The sequence below is a fragment of the Apteryx rowi genome, unplaced genomic scaffold, assembly GCF_003343035.1.
Source record: "Apteryx rowi isolate R43461 unplaced genomic scaffold, aptRow1 scaffold_530, whole genome shotgun sequence".
In the NCBI taxonomy this organism is placed as follows: domain Eukaryota; kingdom Metazoa; phylum Chordata; class Aves; order Apterygiformes; family Apterygidae; genus Apteryx; species Apteryx rowi.
In genome coordinates this window covers 464,102-475,253 of record NW_020450795.1, presented here as the reverse complement: position 1 = coordinate 475,253, position 11,152 = coordinate 464,102, and the positions used below count along the sequence as shown (strand labels likewise).

Here is an 11,152-nt window from a genome sequence, read left to right as displayed (position 1 = left end):
GCTCGAGTCCATCTTCCACCGGGGCCACGAGCGGTTCCGCATCGGCAGCGCCTGCCCCGACGAGATCAGCTGCGAGTTCGTCCCGGGCGCCGCCGGGGCCCGCGCCGGCGGCTCGGGCTCCCGGGGGCCGCCGCCGGGGCCCGTCCGCATCCACTGCAACATCACGGTGAGGCCCGGCCCGCTCGGGGGGCCGGGGGGGGGGCGGCACCGGCGGGGCGGCACCGGTCCCGTCACGGCCCGCCACGGCCTGGCCCGGCCTGGCCCGCGGAACCCGCCGCGTTGCCGGGGTTGCCCAGCTCGGTGCGACGCGACACGGTGCCAGGGGAGCAGCGGGCGGGCCCGGGTCCCCCCGGTGCCGGGGCTGGGGATGGAGCCGGGGCCGGGCGGACCCCGACGCGCCCTTGGGGCTGCAGGGCCGAGCCAGGCCCGGCACGTCCCCGCTTCCCGCTGCAGTCGCTCCAGGCAGGCGTTGCTGGCTGTCCGTTCGCCATCCCGGGTTGCGGCCTGGCCCCGGAGCTGTGGCCGCCGCATTGGAGCCRAGCGGCTCCTCTCCGAGTGCGGACAGAAGCGCCCCGACGCCCTGCGCCCGCGTTGGGAGAGGAGAGCGGCCCGGTGGCACCCGGAGGGCGAGGTGCCTGCTGGGGAAACCGTCCCGCAGCAGGGCAAAACGGGCAGCCGTCACCCATTAGACTCCGGCCGCGAGGGCTGGCTGATGCGTGCGGACAGAGCCTGGATGGTGGCTGCCTTGGAGCGCTTCTTGGGGGAGCAGGTTGCTCCCGAATTCCCTGTTGCCTCCCCAGCTCCAGCGAGGGGCTTTGCACCCCCTGCACAGCGCGTGGCTGGCTCTGTCGCGGGGTTTCCAGGTGGCCCTGAGCAGTGTTCCCACCTGGAGCAGGGGCGCACCCAGCGCTTCTCTGGGCCACAGCGCTGGTGCCAAGCCCCTCATTTCGTGGAGCGGTGGGGGAATCTCCTCCTGTGAGCACTGGTCCTTCCGCGCTTTGCCCTGCTGTGGCCTGAAGGCATCAGCATCTTCTCCCACCGCTCTGTTTTTCCCAGAGAGGATGGACGCGAAAACGCGTTGAACGCGGGGGTGCCACCAGGTCGCGGTGGGATGGTGAGCTGCGGTCCAGAGCAGCCTGCTCACGGATGTGGTGCATGAGTTGGGTCATTGCTCTGTAAACAGGATGTGACTGCAAATATGCTCGATGGGCTTGAGAAGTGGATGCTGTCTTAAATGGAAATGCTTCTAGGATTTCTGAAGTTGGAAGGGAAAGTGCCCAGTAGCTGCAGTCCCTGACCAAGGTGAATTCTTAAGGCCTGTGCTGTCTTCTCCTGGGGCTCCAGAGGAGATATTCCTGGGTAGATTGAGTTGGAGATTTCAAGGCTTGTTATACTGCTCTGTATCTCAGGGGAGATTATTGCTCCTGCAGTTAATGTTTACAACATCCATGCCCTCTCACCAGCCACTCACACGTGCTCCGTCTCTCTGCCCAGGATCTTTGCGTGGCTCAGAATGAGTTGACATTTTAAAAAAACAAACACTTGGTTGGCCTAGTGTGAAACACAAAGTATCACAGCAAGGACTGGAAGTTTCTGGAGTATCTGGGGCTCCTAAGTAATCCTGGGCTGGATTTTGCAGGTTCCTGTTTCTGGATCAGTTTGCCAGTGCTGGCACCTCCGAAGAGCCTTCCAGGATGGCATGTTGTGTGTGTGCAGCCAGCTCGGTGAAGTTAACAGCACATGTGCTGGGATCTGATCTCACGAGGCAGGTTAAAGCTGGTACTGCAGCTTGAGACAAGGAACGGCAGTATCTGGAAAGCCCCTAATGCAGAAGTGTACAGCCATGAGATGGGACTGATGTGTCTGGGATTTTCCAGAGGGGTGACTTAGAAGAAAAGTTGACAAAGCTTGTCAGCCGGCTTCGCTGTGAATAAAAGGCATCAGCTCGGCCCCTCGTGCTGCCTCTGAATAGGTGCTGGAGGTGGCTGTCACTGGTAGTGCGTATGTAATCTCTTCCGACAGCTTTTCTGTTCCAGACCTAGTGACGCGAGAGGCCTGTGTGGCAGCCTGCAGTGCCCTTGTGTTCCGTATTAATCGCTTCCACGTCCCCCAGCCCCAAGTGCTGAAGGGACGGTCAGCGTTACAACCTCCCTTATCCCCTCCAGCTCCCGGGGGCTGGGGGAGAGAAGCAGCACGTAGCTGAGATAGATTAGTGCGGTCGGAGCTATTGTTTGTTTTGCCCTCCATCCGGGATTAGTCGAGAGGGTGGAGTGCACTTGCTTGGACGCTGTTCCGCTGATGCGTGCAGTTTGAAGGGATCTATTTGTGGGAGATACGGGGCTGCAGCTCCCTGTCCTGGTTGCATGCCTGCTCTGCTCCCCACAGTCTGCGTAGGTGGGGCTGAGACAGTTAACAGTGGCTCAAACACCACCTTCTCCTTTTCTCTAGGAGTCTTATCCAGCTGTTCCCCCAATATGGTCTGTGGAGTCAGATGATCCAAACCTGGCAGCTATCCTGGAGAGGCTGGTGGAAGTCAAGAAAGGAAATACGCTGGTGAGGGGGGCACTGGGTGGGGAAAGGGGAGGGGTGAATAGTGGCTGCCTGTTTCTTGAAAGCAAAATCCCTGCTGCGTTCAGTGAACTGCCCGAGGTGGGAGGATGTTTCTGCCATCGTCAAGGGGTTTGGAAATTGGGCATGAGCGGCTCTGACTTGTCTTGAGTTTCCACATGCTCTTACTTGACGCTGGGCATGATTTTCCCTTGTGTGCTCGCTGCTGCTGGCAGTGGTGCTGTGCAGAAAGGAGTGTCTTCTGGGCCTGCAGCGGGGGCCTTCCTTGTTTGTGGAGGAGAGCGATTACAGTACTGAGGAGAGCTGAAGCTTAGCTTCGTATGTGGGATCTCTGTGTTTCTGTGACACTTATCTGCTCTCTGGACAGCTTTTGCAGCACCTGAAGCGAATAATCTCAGACCTGTGCAAACTCTACAACCTTCCCCAACATCCAGATGTTGAAATGTTGGATCAGCCTCTGCCGGCAGAACAGGTGAGTAACCTTGGATGAGATTTCCCAAGCCTATAGAATGAGTTCCCAGGTTTTTGCTTTGAAGGCTGACGCTTCCTAACCACATCACCACACAAGATGGCACATACAGCATACGGACGAGCACTGTTCTCCCCCTGGTGTGCTGTATGTGCCATCTTTTGTGGTGATGTGCCCTTTTCGCTGCATCTAGTGTGGTACTGAACCTTGGCCAGGATTGCTGGGTTTTCTTCTAATTGAATGTGAGGCATTTATCTTCTCTCTCAGGGGCAGATTCGTCTCCTTGGTAATGACAGCCAGGTTCGTTGTACCTGGCAGGGGACAAATCTAGGGCCCCTCTGCAGTCAGTGAGGCACAGGACTGCCCAGCCCTTGGAGCTGCTGCCGGTGTGTCTAACTGCAGCTTTGCAACAAAAAAAAAGATGTTATTAGGCACACGCTGCGAGAACCTGGTTGCTCAGCTGGCATATCCTCCAGGAGCTCTGCCACAGGAAGCTAATGATGCAATCTGTCTCTATCCTTTTGTCCTCATAGAGCACACAGGAAGAAGTGTCCTCTGAAGAGGAAGATGAAGAGATGCCAGAGGTAAGTGCCTCTTCACTGTATGAGGAAGTACGTTGGACAGCTGAGCACAGGGGCTGTTGCTATGAGATGTCTGATAAAAGGTGCTAAGACACAGAGATCATATTTGGAAGTAGCTTTTGGAGTCCAGATGTTGAAGATGCCGTTTGGGTCAAAAGCTTGATTGTTTTCAGCATTTTTCCTGCTGGGTTCGCAGGTGGCCATTGGCCTCGGACACAGGTGGGAGTGATGCATTAACAAAACGTGCAGGACTGCAGCAATAAGAAGCATTGCCATAGCCTTTAAGATGTGTAAAATGAGCTAAGAAGGGAACCCCTTGGCCAGTTTCTCTCTCGGTTTGTGCTGCTGTTCTCTAGAGTCTGAAACTCACTCGTGAGCGATTTGATTTCCTGGGCGTGCAGAGCTGAGTTGCCCTTGCTGGCAGGGAAATCACACCGTGAAAATTTGACTCCTGCAGAGAGGATTAGGTAGGATCGCTCAGTGTGCGAGCGAGATAATTGGCAGGAAAGGTAGAGGCAGCCATACTTCACTGTAGGCTGAGAATATCATGCTGTAAAACCCACAGGCTTCAGTTGTTTGGTTTGTGGTTTAGAGATCTCTAGAAGTGGGTGGAATAATCTTGAATCTCCATGGTAATATTTTGTGATGCACTTCTCTTTGGGTGTGTGAGGCGTATGCACCTAGTTAGAAGCACCACAGAACCTAGGGGCAGGTCACTTAGCAGCACACACAGCAGTTCTTGGGGTTTTAGCAAAGTTAATAGCTTGTTAAATCGAGGCCAGTCTTTGCAAGGGTCCTCAGAGAAAATGTGGAGGCTTAAACTGATACCACATATAACCTTGCGTATCTACAAACTTGCTGTTTCATGGCAAATTTGTGATGTGCAAGTCCTCACATTCCCGTGGGCTGGAAAACAGATCCTTGGGAACCGAGTGGCTACTAGTGGTAAGCTGCATATGAGGGAGCAGTATTCCCCCTCCTGCCTTCTGCTGATGTCTTGCATTGTTGTACAGCTGACAGAACCGTTTAAAGCAAAGGTTTCTTGTTGTGCAGCTGGATTTGTTGGGCTGCGTCTGAAGAGCAGAGCAGCTGAACTCTGCCCTGGTGCAGAGATGCATTATGCAGGTTAATCCGCTCGAGGGATTTTCTTCCTGTGTGAAGGTCTAAAAATGTCAAAGCCCTTCCCAAAACGGTGCTCGTCCAGGATAGCAACGGCTAGCTGGAGAGGTTAAAGTAAACACTTGCTCCGAGGATTTAATACCAGCGTTGGAGCTGTGCATATCTGTAGCCATTTGCAGGCAGTTTCCCGGTAGCTCAGCCCTGTATGTTGACATGCAGCCTTCCATAGTGGCAGTGGCCACTGTGCAGCGGAAAAGAGGTCTGCAGTGGCCACTGTATTGCTGTGACTGTTTTTTTGCTGATTATTAACATCAGTTGTCTTGCACCTGCCAGCCTGATGGATGTTACTGTGGAAGAGGATGAGGGGCTGAGCCTCTGGCTGTGTTGGGGAGAACTTAGGCAGCTTGCTGTGTGGATGGAGAGCTGAGCTGACCTAAAAAGAGCCTCCAGACACATASTGAAATGTGACATCTCTTTCAGGGAAAATGTCCTGAGCCACTGAATTTTGYGTATGAAAGAATCTCTTCTTTCTGTGCTGGTGACCTGGGTTCTTGTTGGGTATTTGTTCACAAAGGGGGAATAATACAGCTCAGCAGCACTGCATCGAGTATCTGTGCTTTGTTTCAGCCCTCCAAAAATGAAGCACAGGGCTGTTTGAGCCACATGCACRCTGAGATGCAATGCCCCACAGTTACGTGAGGCTCATTGAGGAGCATATGCAAGATTAATGGCTAATTATAAACAGGCATGAGACTTGGCAGTGAAGAATCTAGTGAACAAAGAGCTTATACGAGCCCAAATTAAATCTGGAAAGGGAAATGTACCTCTTTGCCTGCTGGCTTTGGCACGGGAGGGCTGCAGGGGCCCAGTGCCTGAAACTTCTTGCTTATAGGACAGAATCTTTCTCGAGCATGCCCAGACAACCTCCCTGCACTGAGGTCTTGTGTCTTCTCTTCCATCCCAACGTTTGTGCCTAGTAGCAAGCCTTGGGATTTCTTTGGGAGGGAGGTTAGCACTAGGAGTGCATCTTGGTAGAGAGACAGCTTGGTCTCTACGGTTACTCAGAGCAGGGAGGATCTCATACCAGCAGAGGGATCTCATGCTGAGAGTGGATGTCATACTAGTTCTCTTCTCCCCTTCCCAGGACACTGAGGACTTGGACCACTATGAGATGAAAGAGGAAGAGCCAGCAGATGGAAAAAAGACAGAGGATGAAGGCATTGGGAAGGAAAACCTCGCCATTTTAGAGAAAATAAAAAAGAACCAGAGGCAAGATTACTTAAATGTACGTGTCACCTGGAGGGCCGGAGGGTTGGGGAAGCAGAGGGACCCAAGGGAGTGATGGAGACACCCGCTAGCCCCATATCAAAGGGGCAGTCTCCAGCCAAAGGTACAGCAAAGGCCATCAGGGGCTGGTGTGGCTTATGCAGAGAAGGCAGTTAAGTGCCCCTTGGCTCATGGAAGTCAGTGCTGGGTTCAGGCGAGCGTGGTGCCCCTGAGAGATTGGCGCTATGCAGGGCAGCGTTCCTGCACCAAGATCTTGGCTTCTCCCCTGCTCTCAGGAGCTGAGCTTTGCCTTGGGTCATGGAGATGCCTGGCGCRTTGCGACTCTTGGGCAGTCTGTTAGTTCAGAGGACAGGGAGGAATCTCTGCTGCAGCTGCACTACCTGGGGTAGCTTATTTGTCTGGAACAAGGGAGCCTGCTGGAGGGAGAAAGGGGAAAACGGAGAGAGTGGGGGACACAGTAAGGTCTGGTCTAGAGGCCAGGTATTCCAGGGCAGGACTTCGAGCTCAGGCTTTAGCCTCGCATAGCGATGGCCGCAGCGTGTGCAGTGTAACAATGCAATTCCCCCTCCTCCCAAATTCCTCTCAGGGTGCAGTGTCTGGGTCTGTGCAGGCCACCGACCGGCTAATGAAGGAGCTCAGGGATATTTACCGATCACCAAGTTTCAAAGGCGGTAAGTACTTCAAGGAGCTTGAGGGAGGGGTTCGTGTAGGGGTTTTCCTCGTCATTCCGGGTGGTACCTAATGGGTCTCAGAGCTGAATTGTTCTGTTCTGCTTAGCTGTATCATGGGGAAGAGGATCTCAGGCCTTAGGTTGTTGTGGCTCAGTCAAGAGTGAGCAAAACTGCCCTACCATCTCCATTCCCTGTCGGTGCTGGAGGGAAGCAAGGAGCATGCTGTGAACGGGAGCATTTCTGAGACAAAAGCTACTTTTCTGATGTGTTTGTCTGTTGCACATGCCTTTCTGCTGTAGGGATTGGCCTTAGTTGGTAATGTTGCTCCTACTCCTTTCCTGAGCGCCAGGATTCAAGGAGGAATAGTCAAAACTGCTGCCATCAGGATGGCCCCCTGGATAAGATCTCCTTTTTTGGGCTGGGCCTATGCCAGTTTGTGCTACAGAGCGAAGGGGASTTGAAATCTGGATGACAGCGCAGACCCCTGTTTGGATGGCTGTTCAGACTCCCCTGTGCTAATGCGCCTCCTCTCTGCTTTGCAGGATACTATGCAGTTGAACTAGTGAACGACAGCCTGTACGATTGGAACGTCAAACTCCTGAAGTAGGTGGCAAAGYTTGGGAACATGCAACTGTTGTGGATCTTGGTGGTGGGACCAAAACATCCCTGTGAGCAAGGGGAGAAGTGACCAGGGCAGGGGAGCATCTGGCAGAGCTTAGTTTAGCCTTTTTTAGTCTCATGGGTAGCCTGCTTGCTGTCTCCGCATCAGAAGGGAGATATTTCCAGAGAAATGAGATAATCTTAGGGCTCTGCAAGTCTGTCTGCTGTTCCTAGAGACCTGGAAGAGGTGCATCAGACAAAACCCTGAGCTTTCACACCCTCCAGACACCAGTACGGTCTCTTCCTTGGGCCAGGCAGTCTTTATTTTTAAGCTGACAGCATGCAAAGGGTGTGATGGTCTTCTCTGCAAACCAGGAGCAGAATGCTGGCAGCGCATGCTGTCACTGCCCTCTGGGTGTGAACCTGAGGGCCCACGTGCCAGCCAGGTTGTGCAGGTACAGTAGCTCTGGGGCTCGTTGGCAGTGTGTGGCTGACTTTATGTGCACGACCTTGTCTCTCACCCGCTGGGGTTTTCCTTTGACAGGGTTGACGAGGATAGCGCTTTGCACAATGATCTCCAGATCCTCAAAGAGAAAGAAGGAACAGATTTCATCCTCCTAAACTTCTCCTTTAAAGTAAGGCTTTCTCCCCATCCTCAAGACTTGCCTGTTTCAGCGAGTCATAAGAGAAAGCGTTTCTCAGCAGCTTTGCTTCCCTTCTCTCCTTGCAGGATAACTTTCCTTTTGACCCACCGTTTGTAAGGGTCGTGTCCCCTGTGCTCTCAGGGGGGTAAGTAACTGCTTGCCTGTCTCTGCTCAGCCAGGTCTCTTGCACCGCCTCCTGGCGCAGTTTCAGTACGGCATATTACATCTGCTATAAAGGAGTGACAGTTCCTCAGGTTTATCCGTTGAGGAGTGCTGCACAGTCCTGTAATCTTGGTGATGTGGGTCTGCGGTAGCCTGTGAAGCGACTGGCCTATCCAGTGGTGACAGTGACCCATCTGCCTTGCAGCAGTACCTGCTCCGATTGCTGCAGGCAGTGCTGCTTGTGGGAAGGGAATAGGGATCCGAAGTGTAACCCTGCGGCAGAGGTGTGATTGTGGCAGTGTGGAAGAATGAAAGCTGCAGAAACCTGCTCGGTTGGGCGCTCCCAGGCAGTACAGGCAGGGGTTGGTGGGGCTTTTTGTTTTATCTGAGACCTGCTCTGGGGCAGTGAGGAGATTGCTTGTCTGTGGGGCAGGGGGCGGGTGAGCCAGTGTCTGTCTCTAACACAACTTTGCCTGTTCCCTTCCCCAAGGTATGTTCTGGGTGGCGGTGCCATCTGCATGGAGCTACTTACAAAGCAGGTGGGTACTGGGAGCTGCCCTGGGAAGCGCTGGGGCTCCAAGGCTGCCAGCGTGGCCTGGGGAGCAGCTGCTGTCTGTCGTGCTTCGTATTCTGCTGTTTGGGGCCTGCTGGTGGCAGAACGCTGCCCCGACCGCTACTTGTGTCTCCTGCCGGCAGCTGTAACCTGGCAGGGCTTTGCGATGCCTGTGCGGTGCTTGGAACGGCCCTTTCTTTGCTGTTGACAAGCACAGCCCAGGGGCAGCGGTGCGCGCTGGCCTCACGGTGTTGACCTCTGTCCCGCAGGGCTGGAGCAGCGCGTACTCCATCGAGTCGGTGATAATGCAGATCAGTGCCACCCTGGTGAAAGGGAAAGCGAGAGTGCAATTTGGAGCCAATAAGGTAGGAGCTGGTCTGGGGCAGCCAGGCAGGGCCTTATCCCTCGGGGCAAACGCAGGCTGCTTTGTGGATCTAAGACAAGGCAATGCTCTTGGGTGTTTGGGGTCGCGAGAGCCTAACGCAAAGGCTGTTTTTTATGACTGTGCTGTAGTCCAGGGAATTTTTCTTGGGAAGGGAAGGGGAGGGCAGGCATCTGGGAACTGCGTTTTTGTACCATGTAAGCAAACTTAGGAAGCAGCTAGCAGAATGGATGCAGATGGAGAAACCTACCAGCTCTTTGGCAGCATAGTTTGTGTAGGGAAGATGTGTGAAATGTCTTGCTTGTTATGTCGGGTTCTAGCTGGACTGACTGTCAACCTGGCTTCCCTTGCAGAATCAGTACAGCCTGACAAGAGCACAGCAGTCCTACAAGTCCCTGGTTCAGATCCATGAGAAAAATGGTAAGGCCTGAGGGAGAGGGAGTGTCTGCAGGATGGTGACCTTTCTCCCTGCTAGTCTGGGACTCCTCTAGGCGGAGCATCCAGACAAGCTGCTCAAGTTTTTTCTGCCCCGTCTGTAACTGCCCAAGTGCAGAGATTGCCTGGAGCAAGATCACACCGACAGCCAGGGGAAACAACTGCTCTCTAAAGCAGCAAACRTGGCTGCAGCATCCCTCTGCCCTTCCCACCCTGGCCCTGGCGGTTGGTGTTGGGGTCCCTCCGGTATAACTGGAGATACGATGTTGCTGTTCAGACGGTATCAGGAAGTAGTGTGGAGAGAAGGAGGCCTGGCAGTCTGGGAGGCCCCCACGGAGCGGTGGAGTCTTCGTACTGGGCCCCTCGCAAGTGGGACACAGCATGTTCATGCTGCCAGTTTCTGCAGCTTTTCTAGCTGTGTGTTTTCAGGTGCGGCGCTCGTGTGCGTGTGCAGCTTTGTCTCATGGATCTCCGTTCTTGTTTCAGGCTGGTACACGCCGCCCAAGGAAGACGGCTAGCACTGATACTTGGATACTGCAGGACCAATTTGATTATCTTCTGAATGCTGTACTTGGATCTTAAGATGCCTCTTTGGCTTTCTCCCAGGATGTAATAGCTCTGCCTGTTGCAGGACAATAATGGCTGTTATAAACTCTAAAGAAACTGTTTAAGCAGTTGGACTGACCTAAAACACTTGCTGGACCCTTGCTAGCAGGCATTCTTATTAAAACAAACTTTTGAGCCTCTTGTATCGCTGGAAACTTTCGACTCTACTCCAGTCTAGAGCATCCTCCTTACCTATGCTATGGATTTAATTTATTTTCTTATTTCATGTACACTGCTTTTTTTTGTTACAGTGTATGATGGATGTGTATGGAAAATGTATCTTTGGAGAAAAATTACAGTTTGTTAATTTGAAGATGCTGGTCTGACTAATTTTTTCCAAGCTGCTGTTGGGTGGAATTCTACCCTCTGCTGGCAGCAGCCTGGAGCAAACCAGTTTGCAGTGGCCTTGCCATGCTACATCTTCAACACTGCACCGGGCTGGCTCGGTTGCGGGGCAGTGAACGGAGTGAAGGGCCTGTGAAAGGGCCGTGTTGGAGGTGGGGGTAGAGGAATGGCCAAAGCCTGCTTGGTGTCAACACTTCTGCGATTTTCATGGACAAGCCAAGTGGGAAAGTCTGGTACAAACTTTCTTGGAAGAAAGAAACCCTTCTTTCCAAGCATCAAAGGAGCAGGGCTTCCAGCCCTCTTCTCCTCTAGATCAAGAACAGACTTTTCTCTTTATAAACTGCAAACTTTTACACCTCGGGAAGCAGAGATGGAAAGATCTGTAACAGTTACCTGTGTGCTGCTGTGGATGAATGGTTTGTATGTGCATCTAAGGGCTGCCAGCTCTCACTGCGAACTGTTCTCTTCAGTGTCCTGTGTTGCTAAGCAGTGAGACAGACGAGCAGAGGCTCAGCTGTGATAAACCTGGAGCTGGCTGTAGCGGTTTCTGCCYGTCTCTCCCTGCTGAACGTGTGGGGTGGGGAAGGTGGGTGAGCAAGCTGAATGTTGTAGAAGACAAGCCTGTATTTATGCATCTGCACTGTGGTGCTGGTGAGTTGAGCATGGCAACTGGTTAATTACGATGCTAAGCCGTGTCCTGTAGCTCTTGACTCCATTTCATTAAAAGCGG

General features: G+C 53.4%; 1 protein-coding gene across 3 annotated transcripts; it reads left to right on the top strand.

Moving 5' to 3' along the window:
• Positions 1-6: 6 nt before the first annotated feature.
• On the top strand, positions 7-10,390 carry UBE2Q1 (ubiquitin conjugating enzyme E2 Q1). Of its 3 annotated transcripts, XM_026080855.1 has the most exons (14): positions 403-1,302; positions 1,640-2,001; positions 2,449-2,553; positions 2,936-3,040; positions 3,571-3,621; positions 5,882-6,022; positions 6,611-6,695; positions 7,238-7,298; positions 7,840-7,930; positions 8,026-8,084; positions 8,592-8,640; positions 8,924-9,019; positions 9,390-9,456; positions 9,958-10,390. In XM_026080855.1, the coding sequence occupies exons 4-14, from the start codon at positions 3,011-3,013 to the stop codon at positions 9,987-9,989; spliced, it is 762 nt and encodes a 253-aa protein (XP_025936640.1). In that variant the 5' UTR covers positions 403-1,302; positions 1,640-2,001; positions 2,449-2,553; positions 2,936-3,010; the 3' UTR covers positions 9,990-10,390. The 3 variants fall into 3 exon arrangements, with proteins under 3 accessions (XP_025936641.1, XP_025936640.1, XP_025936639.1); XM_026080856.1 differs by lacking the exons at positions 403-1,302; positions 1,640-2,001 and adding an exon at positions 7-166; XM_026080854.1 differs by having other exon boundaries at positions 403-2,001.
• The last annotated feature ends 762 nt before the right edge of the window (positions 10,391-11,152 follow it).